The following is a 17,524-nucleotide window of genomic DNA, read 5'->3' as shown; positions in this document are numbered from 1 at the left end:
ATTTAATTATGTTCCCACAAAGTTGGAGTCTCTAAATGTTACACTTGTCAACTCGTACAGTCTGTACATGTACATGTGTGTACATAGGCATGCCCAGAAGTTTTTGTACCTCACTCATCATTAGCTTTGGTGGATATCCCTCACTGCTAATTTACCTTAATGTGTAGTTTACCATTAATGTGAACTTGATCATAATGGAAGGAATTCCAAAATTCTGTATACTGAACTGATAAAAAATGATTGGTGGATTTTGCTAAAATGTTTACAGCTGGAGAATCTTCATGTATTAGTTTTTATTCCCCCGAAGGTGGGCATATAGTTATTGCATTTCAGTCTGTCAGTCTGTCTGTCTGTCCGTCACACTTTTGCCTTTAGTTTTCGAAAAATGCTTTTATGTTGCTTCAGATGTAACCTTCATATTTGGTATGCATGTGTATATGGACAAGGCCTTTCCATACGCACACAAATTTTGACCCCTTTGACCTTGACCTTGAACTTAGGGTCCGCGTTTAGGCTTTGAAATCTGCGTTTAGGTTTTGAAAAAGCGTTTTTTGGGGGCATTATGTCTTCCTATGGAGACATATCTTGTTGTTATGGAATTAATTTAAGCTGCAACACAATTGGGCACAGTTTCAGTTATGTTTTTTTTCTATTTTTTCTATATATAAATGAAAATGAAAAGATGGTGGCTGTATTCCATTAACTAATTGACAACTTTATGAGGGCAACTCCTATTTACTTGTTTTGAATGTGCTCAGATATCACAGCAGCCTGTTTACATTGTTAAGATGCTTAAAAGGAAGTAAGTACTGTCTGTTGGATTTGTTTGTGTCCTGTCTTACTGATTGTTTTGTGTGCAATCATGTGTTTTGGGGGCATCTTTGTTATTGAAACCTCAATTTTAATAACAATCACTTGCAGTTTCAATGATTAGGTATCTAATCAAAATAAGCAAGTTACCAATAGGGTTATTGTACAATTATTTTATTTAACAAGAATTGGAAACTATTTTAATTTTGTTCTAATGGTAAAAAGAAAATACTTGGATGTGTAATATTATTTTATCTACTGAAAGGCTGACAAAAAAAGGTCAAAGATTGTGAAGCACTCTCCATTGGTTGGAGAGTCAGTAGCGCGTAAAACACTCGGTATTGATGATGAGGCTGACATCGGGAAGGTTTTCACTGGTCTGATGAAGGCCCATCATGCTCCAGACCAGCAACACATGCGAGAACTCGACATGAACATGCGTGGACACACCAACGATATACAGAATGACATTGTCAAGTAAGGGAAACTGACAAGTGTTCTCATATCTCTCATACTTTATTATTTTGTAAATTTGTTTGTTCTTTAACTAACAAGTGTTCTCATATCTCTCATACTTTATTATTTAGTAAATTTGTTTGTTCTTAATTCTTTATTTATTTGTTTTGTTGCATTGATTGCCATTTTCAACAGTATTTTAGATATATCATGTTAGTCAGGCTACCTACTTCCACTTGTCCTCAGTAAGCTGTTTAACCCTTTCCCTCTCAGAAGCAAAGTTGAAATGGCTTTTGCAAACAGCATAAAACCAGAACAGCCTGCGAGTAGCTCACAGTCTGTTCTGGTTTTATGCTTTTTGCTGCTCATCAGTATCTAAGGGTTGGAAATGAAGCCTTTAAAACTTGAATCTAGTAAGAAAGTCCTTAAATTAAAATTAAATTTGTAAGGGACTGCAAATGCATCAAAATGCACAACTATGTGGTAAAGGTATACAAAAAATATCTTTTGTTCGATTGATTGCCATTTTCAATAGTATTTCAGTAATATCATGGCAGTCAGGTTACCCACTTTTCCTCAGTAAGCTGTTGAAACAGTGCTTAGTGCACATACTTATTAAAGTAACTGATAATTGACCCACTTGAATCAGTGGTAGGGAAAGAATTGCTATAGAAATTATTCTATAACCAATCTCCATCCAAGATCAAAGACATGATCCCCATATTTTTGGTCCTGCACTCTACTAACAGAGCTTGTGTAGTGAAAAATGTTAGTTCAGTATTTTGAAACCCGGCTGTTGGTATTTTTCAAATGTGAGAATTTTGTCACAAAAGCTCTTACATATTCCGATGTTTCAGTACCTGTATGGGACGGGGCCTGTTAAAGCAGTTCCCAGATAACAATCTACAGCTTATGGTGCAGTCTGGTGCTAAAGGTTCTATGGTAGGGACAAGTGGGCGTAAGAACGTCCTTACTTTCAATTTGCAATGTCAGTCATTAAAACAAGCAGGGCAGACCATTAACAGCCATGTCTAGTCCTTAAGACATATTCAAACTAGAAGTGACTTTTTGGTTTGCATCTAAAAGAAATTAATGATCAATTATGATCTTGTAACAAATTACATGCAGAATATTGAAGTTTAATAGATATCATCTCTGGAATTCACTTAAAATAATGGTTGTTACTTTGCAAATAAATTGAAATAACAATTTGTTTTGTAACTTAAATAAATTGTATAATATTTTAAATAACTGAGCCAATAACTTCCAGGGTATACATTTCCTTACAGCAGTAGTTCAAAATATAAACATGGTTTGGATTGTTGAATTATGGTGGCATTTTTGACAAATGGTAATGAGCAGATTTAGACTGAAACGATTTAATGAAGCAGTAACATATACATATCAATTAATGTCACGGGTATTGTTTTTAATTTAGGCAGTGATAGTTTTAGGCAATAAGAGCAAAAAAATGTAAATTATAGTATAGTTCCCTAAGTATGACACAAAATAAAAAAATAACAGTAACTTTCTTCTTCAATTAAACAGCTACATAGTTACTTATGAAAACCGAAAAAGGCAAAAAGGATTTTTTTTGTACTGACATATGTTGATTGTCATCGGGCCAGACAGCATTTATGTTGCAAAGAAGACCAGGGGTTCTGAAATATTTTAAGAGTCTACTTCACGGACAAGTTGGACCCACAAATTAACTTGTCCGTACCAAAGTACTTGTCCGATCTTTTAAGATAGATAAAGGAAAAGATCATTTCTAATTAAGCAAATAATACAAACATAGTCATACACTTTTGTTAATTTCTATTTTAAACATAGTTCACTAGAGAATTCACATGAACAAACAATAAAAGCAAGATGTGCATATAATAAGAACACTTTTCAGTCACACATGATACCATCGCGGCTATTTAATAATCTCAAAATGACAAGAAAATTCACTTGAAATGAAATATTCTCAGTTAATGTGTGTGACTAGAATTTCTACGCTGGTCCCATAGACTTCACTGAATACTGGTCTTTTGACATATTTAACCAGGTTTTCCGAAGGAAAAAACTGGTAATTAGATTGGCGAATGCGGGCGGGCTGGCTGGCTGGCTGGCTGGCGGGCTGGTGGGCGGGCGGAACAAGCTTGTCCGGGCCATAACTTTGTCGTTCATTGTGAGATTTAAAAATCATTTGGCACATTTTTTAACCATCATTAGACGGTGTGTTGCGCGAAAAAATTACGTCAATATCTCCAAGGTCAAGGTCACACTTTGATTTCAAAGGTAAAAAATAGCCATAAATGAGCTTGTCTGGGCTATAACTATGTCATTCATTATGAGATTTTAAAATCATTTGGCACATTTGTTCACCATCATGGGACGGTGTGTCGCACGAAAGAATCACGTCAATATCTCCAATGTCAAGGTCGCCACGACTAAAAATATATATTTATTTTAAAACAAACTTACAAAGGGGGTTAATTTTGTTTTTTCATTTCAAAAGTTCAGTTTGAGTTGTCTCCCTTTATCAGATTTTTTTTCACAATGAAAACCTGGTTTTGTGACAATTTTGTCCCTTGTTTATCATTGGTCTGATTTGCGTCATGAATTGAAGTTGAAGTGGTTTTATTTAAAAAAAACAACATCTAATATTTGCTGCATGTCGGTAGAACATTTGTTATGTACAAAAAATGTTTTCCTATGCGTGATTGGCTTTTGCTATACACATGTGCGCTGGTTTCTCTACTAAAAATTTTATCTTATGCGTGATTGGCTGTTGCTATATACGCGTGGACTGGTTCACTACATTAAATAATTATTATCGGAAAATTACCTACCTTGTAGCTTAAAACGTGTGCCAGTCCGCAGATTTATCATTAGCTATTTATATAAACTTTAGTTTTTGATTTTCGGATAATGGAGAACAGAGCTCCAGATAAGGATTTGTGAAATTAGTAACGGTACTGCCACTGACAGAAAGAAAAGGAGTAACGCTTAAAATCAATTAGTACCTGTACTACCATATCCAAAAATACAGGTAGTACTGTACTACCCGTGTTCTTGGATATTGAAGGGTGTATAACTGACTTTACAGAAACATTTGTAGCAATTATAATACATATATGTAGCTTCTTAAACAGTTACTGTATTAGGTTTTCCATTCTGAATTATGATGCTAATACAACTACACATTAAAACTCATGACTAATACTATTTCTTCATTTTTCTTTACAAGAAAACACAAGCAAACTAGTAAGCTAAGTAAATGAACACTTATTTCACTGTCTCATCCGTTTCCCATCGTGTTTTCTAACGTTTTACGCCACCGATGCAATCAAATAGTTTATTATCGGGGCGACTATGTCTTTTTCTGGGTTTACAGATTTAATGTCAGGATGGTTAGAAGACACCGTATGTAGTCATTATATGACAACAAAGTGTTGTTTTGAGCCGCTTTCGGTTAAGCTGGCATTCAATTGCGCGCAGACATATCGTTTTTGACGGATTTACAAGTAACAGGAAATCACGCTACAGTATAGACAATAATTTATGAACCCAGTCTACAACTTTTCGGTAATTTAAATTAACGAAAAGCGCCGTTAGGTTAGAGACCAACAAATCAAGCCGCGCCAACGCAGACGTATCGGTACGGCCAGAGTTTTTTCGTAAATGCGTAAAATGGATATTAATGTCGTAATTGTACGTCCAGTTTATAAAAATAAATGCGTAAATCTTCATGAAAAAGGCGTATTTACGGCTGTACGGCCCTTATCTGGAGCTCTGGGAGTAGTTTCGTTCTCGAAAAATGTTTACCACAGAAATCGTACTTGTCCCTGGAAAAGCCAGCTTTGAAAAACTGCTTGTCTGGAAGGGGAAATTGACGACTCGGACAGCTTTATTTTAGAACCGCTGATGCAGTATGGGCTTTTAAAATTGATTATAAACCATTTGACCATTTAATTGTTAATTCAAATTTTAATTCAACTGTTATCCTTCATAATTTGTGTAAATTGCACAAACAAGTGCATTTATGGCATTTCATAACAAATATATTCTACTTCCTTGATTAACAATTCCCATGTTTTGCTAGGTGAACTGCATGCAGATCTCATGCCTGCTGGGTCAGATCGAGTTGGAGGGTAAACGTCCCCCGCTGATGTTAAGTGGGCGCACCCTCCCCTCCTTCATGCCCTACGACATGACCCCACGGGCAGGGGGGTTTGTCACAGGGAGGTTCCTCACTGGAATTAGACCACAGGAGTATTTCTTCCACTGTATGGCTGGCAGAGAGGTACTTTTAGGGTCACTAAATGGCAGTTGTAGCCTTCATAGCTAAAACCTATATATTTATGCTTTATTGGATATAAAGCCTTTATATATTAAGACTTATTGATTGTTCCCCATTGGACATATATTTGGACCGTGCTCTGTGAAAAGGGGGTTTAATGCATGGGCGTTAAGTGTCCTCACAGATTAGCCTGTGCAGTCCACACAGGCTAATCAGGGACGACCCTTTCCGCTTTACCAGGATATTTGCTAAGAAGAAAGAGGCTTACTTTAAACAAAAAAAAATCACAAAAGCAGAAAGTTTTGTCCCTGATTAGCCTGTGCAGATTAGCCCATTTGTTTTATGTCACTGGAAGATATCTTGATACATGTATATAAGTTTTTTGGAAAATTTCAATTCATTCAATCTATTTTGTTTATTTATGTATAACATTTCATTCAGGAAAGTTACTGTTTATTGTCTCCTACCGGTGAAACCTGAGGGGACTTATGGTTTGCACTCGGTCTGTCTGTCAGTCAGTCAGTCAGTCTGTCAGTCAGTTAGTCTGTCTGTCACACATTTCTGTATCCTGCGATAACTTTAAAAGGTCTTAATATTTTTTCATGAAACTTGAAACATAGATACATGCCAATATGGAGATTATGCACGTCATTTAATTTAGTTCCAATGTCAAGAATTCTGGTTGCTATGGCAACAAATATATATGTATAAAATTCTGACAATGGTGGAGTTTCACCGGTAGGGGACAATATTGCTTGGCAATCTCTTGTTAATTTAATTTTTATGCCCCCCTTCGAAGAAGAAGGGGTATATTGTTTTGCACATGTTGGACGGTCCGTCGGTCGGTTCGTCCACCAGATGGTTTCCGTATGATAACTCAAGAACTCTTAGGCCTAGGGTCATGAAACTTCATAGGTACATTGATCATGACTGACAGATGACCCCTATAGATTTTCAGGTCACTAGGTCAAAGGTCAAGGTCACAGTGACTCGAAACAGTAAAATGGTTTCCTGATGATAACTCAAGTATAATTAGGCCTATGATCATGAAACTTCATAGGTACATTGATCATGACTGGCAGATGACCCCTATTGATTTTCAGGTCACTAGGTCACAGTGACAAAAAACGTATTCACACAATGGCTGCCACTACAACTGACAGCCCATATGGGGGGCATGCATGTTTTACAAACAGCCCTTGTTTTGATTTGTTAAAGTGTTTCATTTTTTAAATTTTAGTTAGATCTTAAATTTGTTGATTTTTATAATGTCTGATATAAGATCTTAAGGAAGTTAATATTCTTTGACAATTGGATATTGCGGTTGGGCAGACCCATGAAAATCTATGAAAATAAATGTCCAACAAATAATATTGGTTTCACAGTATTTCTATACATTATCATACAAGCAATCAACATGCATGTTGTAACTGCAAGTTATGTTTTACAAATATATATTTAGGAGAGTAATAACTTACAGGATTTATGATTCAGAATGACTTTTCATGTTATTCTCTCATCAGTTTACTTTCATTAAATATCATGGATATCCCAACACCAATGAAAATTAAGTTTATTTATTTCTCCATCAGTGTTTTTTTTGTAGAAGGTTAACACTTGAAACGTATAACTGCATGCCCCTTTTCCATTCAGAAGCAAAGTAAAAATGGCTTAATGCAACCAGAATAAAACCAGAACAGCCTGCAAGTAACTCAATAGATTCAAGTTTTATGCTGTTTGCTGCTCATCAGTATCTTAGTGTTGGAAGTGAAGCCTTCAAAATTTGAATCTCGCAAGGAAGGTCTTCCTTAAATGTTATTTTCTTAATGACTAGAAAAGTGTCAGAATGTGTATCTGAGAGGTAACGGGCTAGAATATACTTAATAAATTCATGTTCCATTCCAAAGGGTCTAATAGACACAGCAGTCAAGACGAGTCGTAGTGGTTACCTGCAGAGATGTCTTATCAAGCACTTGGAGGGAATCAAAGTGAACTATGACCTTACAGTGCGAGACAGTGACAACAGCATTATACAGGTACCTGGCAGTTATGATCAGAAATTTATATGAGCCTTGTTCTGGGTAAACTGGTTTTACAATGTCATCCAAGATTAGCCTGTGCAGTGTGCACAGGCTTATCAAGTATGACACTTTCCACTTTTTGAATTTTTGCTTGTAAGAAGTGTCATTAAAAAGAAAATCCAGTCTATGTAGAAAGTGTATTTCCTGATAAGCCTGTGCAGACTGAACTGGCTAATCTCTGACAACACTTTACGCACATGCATTATGCCAAGTTTTCAGGGATTGAGGCTCGCTAAGTACTCTCCAAAGCTGGCATAAGCTAATGTAAAGAACAGTGGTAAATGCTGTGTACATGATGTATTGAAAGAAATAAAGTAGACAATGATGGCCAAAGTGTTAGTTTCTTGCCAGGCTTATGGGTCTTAGAAATTATTGGTTGTGTTTTCCACAAATGATAACCATATTCTAATTAAATCTGCAACATTACAAAACAGTCACTCTGATATCACATGTTATCTTACAGTACTGTTTGGAGGGACTCCATATCAAAGACATGTTTTAAAGTGTTTTTGGCTTAAAAATGCCACTTGGTTAGAAGATGATTTTCCATTCAAATGAATTTTTCAACAAAAGTGGTAGAAAAACCTAGGTTTAATTATAGGAATGAATGCTTATTTGTGAGCAGTGTTTTGGGGAAGACATGGCTGAATGCATGTGTAAAGTGTTGTCCCATATTAGCATTGCACAGGCAAATCAGGTACAACACTTTGTGCTTTTATGGTATTGTTTGTTTAAAGAAAGTTTCCTCTTAGTGAGAAATCCAGTTAAGGTTAAAAGTCTTTGCTCTGATAAGCCTGGGCAGACTGAACAGCCTTATCTTGGACGACACTTTATGAACATGCATTAAACCCCATTTTCCAAGATCTTTGCTCAAACAAATTTCAGTTTTACTATGGTGAGGATGGCCTTGATCTTCACAAGACGGGCTTCCTGGGCCCCCAGCAGTTCCCGCTGTTGGTAGAGAACCACAAGATAGTGGTCTCCACGACTGACAGGCCTGGGGAGGTGGATGAGGAACAGGAAAGTCGTATCAACCGGCTGGTTACTCAGGTAGGTCACGGATCCAGGCTGGAATTCAGAAAACAGCTGCATATGGAAATCTAAACTTTTAAGTTGTTTTTTTTCTGTGTGATTTATACATTTTTATTCACTTTTTGCGCTTTAGGACATAATAAAATGGAATAATAAATGCTGCATTATAAGTCACTGATTTCTTCTGAATGTATACAATTTGAAGTCTGATTATTTCTGCTCACAGAAGGGTGAAATAAGAAGAAAATAAACAAAGTAAAGTACAGTAAAACTGCGATAACTCGAGGAAGTACGGGACTGACCTTGATGCTGGAGTAATCCATGGTATTTGTTTTCATTGTCTCGGTTGATGATGCTTAACTCTGACTGCAAATGCTTTATTTACATGTAAGACGGTGCTAGAGAAAGAAAAGGCTTTGTAAAAATCGCTTAAGGTTACAGTAAAATAAACTAAACAATAAGGATGATCGTAAATTTATTTAATTTAATCAACATACATACAAAACACATTATATAATAAAAAATATTCAATCAATATTCAATGTACATGTAGCATATTTAAAAAAGAACACAAGGTACGTACATGCACATGAAAAATTATCTTATACGCTCTGTTTTATACCATACATTTTATTAGCTCATCTATTTTTTGAAAAAAAAAAATGAGCTATTGTCATCACCTTGGCGTCGGCATCCGGTTAAGTTTTGCGTTTAGGTCCACTTTTCTCAAAAAGTATCAATGCTATTGCATTCAAACTTGGTACACTTACTTACTATCATGAGGGGACTGGGCAGGCAAAGTAAGATAACTCTGGCGTGCATTTTGACAGAATAATGTGACCTTTTTATACTTAGAAAATTGAAAAATTTTGTTAAGTTTTGTGTTTAGGTCCATTTTATACCTTAAGTGTCAAAGCTATTGCTTTCATACTTGCAACACTTACTAACTATCATAAGGGGACTGTGCAGGCAAAGTAACATAACTCTGACTGGCATTTTGACAGAATTATATGCCCTTTTTATACTTAGAAAATTGAAAATTTGGTTAAGTTTTGTGTTTAGGTCCACATTATTCCTACAGTATCAAAGCTATTGCTTTCATACTTGCAACACTTATTAACTATCATAAGGGGACTGTGCAGGCAAAGTTATGTAACTCTGACTGGCATTTTGATGGAATTATGGGCCCTTTATACTTAGAAAATTGAAAATTTGGTTAAGTTTTGTGTTTTGGTCAACTTTACCCCTAAAGTATCATAGATATTGCTTTCATACTTGGAACACTCACAAACTATCAGAAGGGTACAGTTAAAGGACAAGTTGCATAACTCTGGTTGTCATTTTTACGGAATTATGGCCCTTTTTTGACTTAGTTACTTTGAATATATGGTTAAATTTTGTGTTTCGATCCACTTTACTTCTGAAGTATCAAGGCTATTGCTTTCAAACTTCAAAAACTTTCATGCTATCATGAGGTTACTGTACCTGGCAAGTTGAATTTTACCTTGACCTTTGAATGACCTTGACTCTCAAGGTCAAATTATTAAATTTTGCTAAAATTGCCATAACTTCTTTATTTATGATAAGATTTGATTGATACTTTGACAAAACAACTCTTACCTGACGTACCACAATAGACTCCACCCAAACCATCCCCCACGCCCCCCCCCCATTTTTTTTTAAGATCATCTCACAAATGACCACCACACCCTCACACTATACCCCTCCCCACCCCCCCCCCCAATATTTTTTTTTTTTGAAACGGTTAAAAAACAAAAAATTAATTTTTATTTTTTATTTTTGAAATACCGTCCAACCATCGCACCCAAGAATCCGTTCCCCCCCAGCCCCCCACCTCCCCCCCCCCCCCCCCCCGAAAATGCATTTTTTTCCGCATTTTTGGAAGATAATGTAATAAATGACCACACCCCCACACTATACATCCCTCTTCACTCCACCCCTCCTTCCTTAGAGATTGAAATTGAGAGTCCCTTCACCTTTAAAAAGAAAATAGATGAGCGGTCTGCACCTGCAAGGCGGTGCTCTTGTCATAATTATCGATTGCTGGTAATTATTTAATTATCATTAAAACTGTGTAGCTTTGATATGCATCTCAAAGGATGACAATTTGCAGTGTTTCTCAAACTGCGACTAACTTCACACCTAATTAAGCGTCTTTTGTCTGCTTGATTGCGTTGTTTTCACAACTCAAATATTTTTAGCACCGATCAGACAAGAAAGTGTCCTCGAATAATTGCTTGTTAATTAGGTGTGAAATGCCTTTCAGGGACCGGCACACGTCCTCGAAAATCACATGTTTGAGTTATTGCTGGTATTTTTATATAGAAATTAAAGGAAAATGCTAGGGACTTCCTTTAATGCTCGAGTTATCGCCAGTTTTCGAGAAATCGCCAGCTCGAGTTATTGCAATTCTACTGTATCATGAACCAGTGATAATATTTTTGATCTTTAAAGATTCACAAATGGCGAAAAAAGCATGGCTACTCTGACCCAGGAAAAAAGATCCGGACTTCTGGCTTCCTGACGTTCTGTCAGAATATAGAGGTGGATCGACATGGGTCAGCAAAGACAATGCCTGGAAGGCTAGAGAGAGACGCGCAGTTGACAAACATGTGGCGGAAGCTGAACAAGAAGAAACAGCACAAGTTAGTCATGCTTGTTTCTTCGTTTTGTGTACTTCTAATACCTACAACAAAGTAGAGGAGAGTAGACTGGATTGCCATGGACGTCTGCCTGCATGTCTGTCAGTTGATACAAGCTTGTCCCATGTAGTCCTTGTAGTCTTTAGAGCATTAAATATTCAAACATGCATGTATCATTCTCTCTGGGAGTAGGTTGAGCGTTTTGTTGTCAAATTGTCCTAAAAATAGGAAATGTGATTTAGTTGGGCATTAGTTTGAAACTCTTGATTTATGAAAAATGGCTCATTTTAGCCTACAACAGTCTTGAGGACTTACGCTTTTATCTGATTTGAATTTTACTTTGTGAAAATTTGTGTTGGTTTAATAGCCTAGCAACTTTATTTTCCTGAGAAATTTTATGCTGTTTTCCTTTTTTCGAACAGTTTTATCTAAACTTCCCAAAATTTGATACAAAGAAATGATAATTATTATTGGGAAATTAATTTTCCTCGATTTCCTAGGTTGACCTTTCCATGAATTAAACATAAACTAATGGGAAAATGAACAATGCCAATTCATCATTATCCCCCAAAATTTAAAATCATGAATTAACGTTGCCACAAAATGTAAATTTTTTAAACACAATAAAATTTCATGTCAAAGTAAATAAATAATTTTACAGTATTTTAAAATATTGTTATTAACCTAAAAGAGGCATTGCCTCTGTAAAACGGATCTTAACAAGTTTCAGTTTGCTGCTTTCAGGTACAGCAAGAACCAGGGTCGATGTCCGGACCCCTTGATGTCCCAGTTCACTCCCTACCAACCAGGTGTGCTACCCGAGAAAGTGGATTCTGACATCAAGAAGTTTGCTCGAGTCCATTTGGTAAGTAAATTATAATAGGGTTCAGTGTGAAATTGGTATGGAAATGACATTAGAAATAATGATATGTGTATCAACTTAAACGACTGTTTAAAACTACAATGCATAAAAAATCTTTAATGTGTTATTCAGTGTAATAAAACACATCAGTTTATACTGTGTTTGTTTCAATGAACATGTGATAAGCAGTATGAGAATAATAGCAAAGCATGAAATGTATGAACTTAACCTTTTGCATTAATCTTGCATTTTTTAACTATAGTCAATGAGTCAATAGGCAGATTTGTTAAAACTAAAATATGTACAAAAATTGTGTTGTGTGTGATATGTGATAAAACACAACAGCTTCTACTGTATGTTTTTAAATGAGAAAAACAGCTAAAAAGAAATAAATCAGTCTCAGAGTAATAGTAAACCATTAAATGAATAAACTTACGTATTTCCTGAATAAAGATTAACCTGGCACTTGTGAACCTAATTGTGAGTCAATAGGCATAAACTAAAGTACTCTTTTCAGCTGTGTTGTATATTAATAATTGGTCTAGATCAAGCTTATTTTTAATGAAAAACAGTTATTCTATTTAGGATACAATCTTGTCAATATAACTTTTCATGAGTATGGAAACTTAAACATGCATCATTACTGTTTTTTTTTAAATACATCAATGGTTTTATTTTATATAAATATAATTTATTAACAATCAAAATGTCTTAATATATGAGCATTGCTCTTGGAAAACAGGGCATCAATCATGTGCTTGAAGTGTTATCCCAGATTATCCGGTGCAGTCCACACAGGCTTATCAGGGACAACACTATCAGCTGTTGTTTAATTTTCGTTTGGAGATTAAGTTAAGACAGAAAGTTATGACCCAGATTAGCCTGTGGAGACTTCATAGGCTAATCTGGGACGACATTAAGCATACACTGTATGCATTAAGCCCATTTTTTCTCAGAACAAGGCTAATACATTCGTGCATAAAGACCAACTTGTAAGCAATGTTGACTGATAGATGTAAACAAATTGCTTTCAGCCCAGGATGCACATGTCTGAGGAGTCGTTCCTGGAGATGATCCACCAGAAGCTGCGCCGGGCTGTGGTGGAGCCTGGAGAGCCTGTGGGGCTGCTGAGTGCTCAGGTACGTCGGGGCATTATCAGACTTTGTTGCAGTCTGGATTTTTGGGGGACACAATGGGACTTAGGGCAAAATCAGACTTTAGGGTGGGGGGGACAATGGGGTTTTGAGGAGCACAATTGGACTTTTGTGCGAAAAACGTTTTTTTGGGAAGCACAATATTACATTAGTGGACACAATGAGACTTTTGGGGAACTATTAAATTTTAAGGGGCCCATTGGGACTTATGGGCATAATGGGACTTTCAGGGGTCATAGTTGGACTTAGTGGGTACAATTGAACTTTAGGGGGAACAGTGGGACTTTGTGGACACAATTAAACTTTAGAGACACATGGGGACTTTAGGGGGCTTAATGTGATTGGGGGGGGGGGGCAAAAAAGGAATTTAAGGTGCACTCTGAGATGGGATTTGGGATATATGTTTTTATTGAAAGTAAGATTTTCTTTCATGATCAAAAAGGTAGATTAAAAAGGAAGATATTTATTTATTTTTTTGTTTGTTTGCACAAAAAGGCATATTTCTCCATTTTTGTTGATGTTCCTACCGAACCAAAAAACACTTGGCGCAAAAACATAAACAAATCACCCTTTGTCGTGAGGTTTTGGTTATGATAAGGTGTGTAAATAAACTCATCATCATTAAACACTAGTTCAACCCTGTTAATCAGTCAAAATTAAATTAATACTTTTCAGGAATATGATTTGATTATCAGTTTGGAAAGAGTTTTTTTTGTTTTGTTTTCTTGCAATAAACTTCACGCATCAATTTTAGGAGTGGATATATTTATAAATGTATTTATTATTATGTGAGTATAAAGCTTAATTGTATGCTCTATAATTGCTTTGAATAAGTACTTTTGATAATATTGATAATCTCATTCTTTTACACAAACAGTCCATCGGGGAACCCTCCACGCAGATGACTTTGAACACGTTCCACTTCGCGGGGCGCGGTGAGATGAACGTCACCCTGGGTATCCCACGGTTACGCGAGGTGCTTATGGTTGGCAGCAAGCAGATCAAGACACCCGCGATGGATGTGCCTGTGTACCCTGGGAAGGGGCTGAAAGCAAAACAGCTTCAGAAACACCTTACGAGGGTTCATCTAAACGAGGTATTTCTCATCTCAAATACTGCATATGTTAATCAAGCTGAAATATTATCCCGTCATGGTGTTGTGGCGCCCACTGTTTAGCCATGAAACAAGTGTGCACAAGATGTCTTAGTACATAAGATTTGTGATACCAGGTATTAAATAAAATTATTGAACAAAAGCTGGTATACATGTACAAAGTATTTGCGGAAAAACCTAGATTTTGTTTGTTTCTGCAAATATGCACATATTTTATTGGTTAAGCAAAAAATAGAAAGACATGCATGTGTGTAAAGGGGCGTCAGAGATTAGCCTGTGCAATCTGCACATGGTAATCAGGAAGACTCTTTAAGATTTCATGGTATTTTTTGTTCAAAAAGAAGTATTTTCCAGCAAAATCCAGTAAAGGCAGATAGAGTCGTTCCTGATGAGCCTGTGCAAACTTCACAGGCTAATCTAAAACAGCACTTTATGCACATGCATAATGCCCCATTTTCCCAAAGAGAGGCTCATGATGCTGTTTACAGTTGTTACAAGAAATCAAGTTGATATGATTATTGCCAGCACATTTTGTATTGGGTAAAACTATCGATAAATATATATCCTACATTTCATGCTGCTGTTTACAGTTGTTACAAGACGTGAAGGTGGTAGAGTGGATGGCAATCAAGGACATGATGCGCAGCCAGCGGAGACGTATGTTCCGGGTGACCTTCACCTTTCTCCCTCATGTCTGCTACAAGGACAAATACGTGGTGACCCCTGACAGGGTCCTGACCTTTGTGGAGAAGGTCTACTACAAGAAGCTGCTGCAGCTGATCAGGAAGAGGATCAACACTCAGGCCAAGCAAAGGTGGGTTGTTGTGTTTATTGTCAGGCCAAGCAAAGGTGGGTTGTTGTGTTCATGGCCAGATCAAGCAAAGGTGGGTTGTTGTGTTGATTGTCAGGCCAAGCAAAGGTGGGTTGTTGTGTTCATTTTCAGGCCAAGCACAGATGGGTTGCTGTGTTCATGGCCAGATCAAGCAAAGGTGGGTTGTTGTGTTGATGGTATGGCCAAGCATAGGTGGGTTGTTGTGTTGATGGTCAGGCCAAGCAAAGGTGGGTTGTTGTGTTCATGATGAGGCCAAGCAAAGGTGGGTTGTTGTGTTCATGGTGAGGCCAAGCAAAGGTGGGTTATTGTGGTCATGGTGAGGCCAAGCAAAGGTGGGTTGTTGTGGTCAAGGCTTCTTATGACCTTATGGTATTATTTATAAATATAGGACAACAGATCAAACCTGTCAACCATCAAATATAAATGGATGAGTGAAAGGATCAGCTGATATTTACTAAACTGATTAGCTAGCTCGAGTGCCGGTTTCTTTATGTAAACAAAGTGATCAAAATCAGGAGACGCTCGATATAAGGAAATTGTACCATACAATGTTTTCAGATATCTCAAGATTGTGTGCCATTGTACCATGTTTTCAGATATCTCAAGTCTTTTTTAGCTTACCTGAGCACAAGGTGTTCATGTTGAGATTTTGTGATCGCCTTTTGTCCATCGTGCGTTGTGCAGCATCAACATTTGCCTTGTTAACTCTCTAGAGGCCACATTTATTGTCCAATCTTAATGAAATTCGGTCAGAAGATTGGTCTCAATGATATCTTGGATGAGTTCAAAAATGGTAACGTTTGCTTGAAAAACATGGCTACCAAGGGGCGTGGCATTTTTCCATATATAGCTTTAGTAAAATCTTGTTAACACTCTAGAGGCCACATTTATGGTCTGATCTTCATGAAACTTGGTCAGAATGTCCTCCCAATAATATCTTTGACGAGTTCGAAAATGATGCTGGTTGGTTAAAAAACATGGCCGCCAGGAGGCGGGGCATTTTTCCTTATATGGCTATATAGTAAAACCTTGTTAACACCTTGTTAACACTCTAGAGGCCACATTTATTTTCCAATCTTCATGAAACTTTGTCAGAAGATTTGTCCCAATGATATCTTGGATGAGTTCAAAAATGGTTACCTTTGCTTGAAAAACCATGGCTGCCTAGGGGCGGGGCATTTTTCCTTATATGACTATTTATGGCTATAGTAAAATCTTGTTAACACTGTAGAGGCCACATTTATTGTCCGATCTTTATGAAACTTGGTCAGAAGATTCATCCCAATAATATCTTGGATGAGTTTAAAAATGATGCCGGTTGCTTGAAAAACATGGCCGCCAAGGGGCAGGACATTTTTCCTTTTCCTTCACTTAGGCATTTTTTTAACGGAACATACTAGTTTTCTCAACTGGTTTTATCAGTTGCTATTGCATTATTGTTTGTGTACTGTTTTATCGGACTTTTTTTCATCGTTGTCAATATTATTAATCTGTGTAAGTCTATACCGATGTTTTAAATCGTTGTTGACTCGATAATAGCTTACAAACATGAACTGAACCAAACAAATGTCTGGCTGTAGGTTGGCTACTGACAATAACAAACCAAATAATTAAGAAATAATTCGTATACATTATAGCTTGTTGTCACACCCACAGCCAATAGTTAAGATGCGTAGGATTAAATCACGAGAGCGAAGCATTTGAAACCATGCATCTAATTTTCCGGTTGTGAGTTATTCAACAACAAACTATAAAGTACACGAATTATTTCGATTTTAACCTGGTTTGACTAAAGATTTGTACAATGTATATTATTTTTCTTGTGTACTATTTTATGTGAAGTTCCGCCCATAAAAATAGCTTTCGGCTGTTCTGTCGATCAGATCCGCGACTTTCATTCATAATTATATTTCAGTATTATTACGCTGGTGGAAAATGTATCGGCATGTTTTGTTTAGTAACAGCGCGTGCATTCAGACGCGTCTTTTCAGATGCGTCTTTAATCCGCTGTTCACAAGTTTTTGATTCTTGGTCTGACGTGCAATAAACCGGTCGAGATAAGAATGTCATTAGGGTTTGTTAGCATGTACACTGTGTAATTGATGTCATGACATGGGAATTTTAGCAAACAGAATCGGACCGACTGTTAGGGATTTCAATCGGTCTTTCATGACCCCAATCGGTCTAGGACCGACAAAACCGAAAAAAATATAATCCCTGGGCTATAGT

The 17,524-nt window shown here is 36.7% G+C and overlaps 1 protein-coding gene across 10 annotated transcripts in view; it reads left to right on the top strand.

Annotated features, from left to right (window-relative positions):
- Positions 1-17,524, top strand: part of LOC127849614 (DNA-directed RNA polymerase I subunit RPA1-like) — a 110,272-nt gene that overhangs the window by 73,960 nt on the left and 18,788 nt on the right. For all 10 annotated transcript variants that reach the window (XM_052382352.1, XM_052382349.1, XM_052382345.1 and 7 more), the window contains 10 exons: positions 1,076-1,287; positions 2,124-2,208; positions 5,360-5,560; positions 7,465-7,593; positions 8,524-8,688; positions 11,146-11,336; positions 12,078-12,198; positions 13,230-13,334; positions 14,227-14,445; positions 15,054-15,277. In XM_052382352.1, coding sequence (XP_052238312.1) covers positions 1,076-1,287; positions 2,124-2,208; positions 5,360-5,560; positions 7,465-7,593; positions 8,524-8,688; positions 11,146-11,336; positions 12,078-12,198; positions 13,230-13,334; positions 14,227-14,445; positions 15,054-15,277 — 1,652 coding nt within the window. The remainder of the gene's footprint in view (positions 1-1,075; positions 1,288-2,123; positions 2,209-5,359; positions 5,561-7,464; positions 7,594-8,523; positions 8,689-11,145; positions 11,337-12,077; positions 12,199-13,229; positions 13,335-14,226; positions 14,446-15,053; positions 15,278-17,524) is intronic.

Source organism: Dreissena polymorpha, chromosome 11 (assembly GCF_020536995.1).
Source record: "Dreissena polymorpha isolate Duluth1 chromosome 11, UMN_Dpol_1.0, whole genome shotgun sequence".
Classification (NCBI taxonomy): Eukaryota; Metazoa; Mollusca; class Bivalvia; order Myida; family Dreissenidae; genus Dreissena; species Dreissena polymorpha.
Note: the sequence above shows the minus strand (reverse complement) of the source record. Positions and strands in the feature narration are given on the sequence as shown.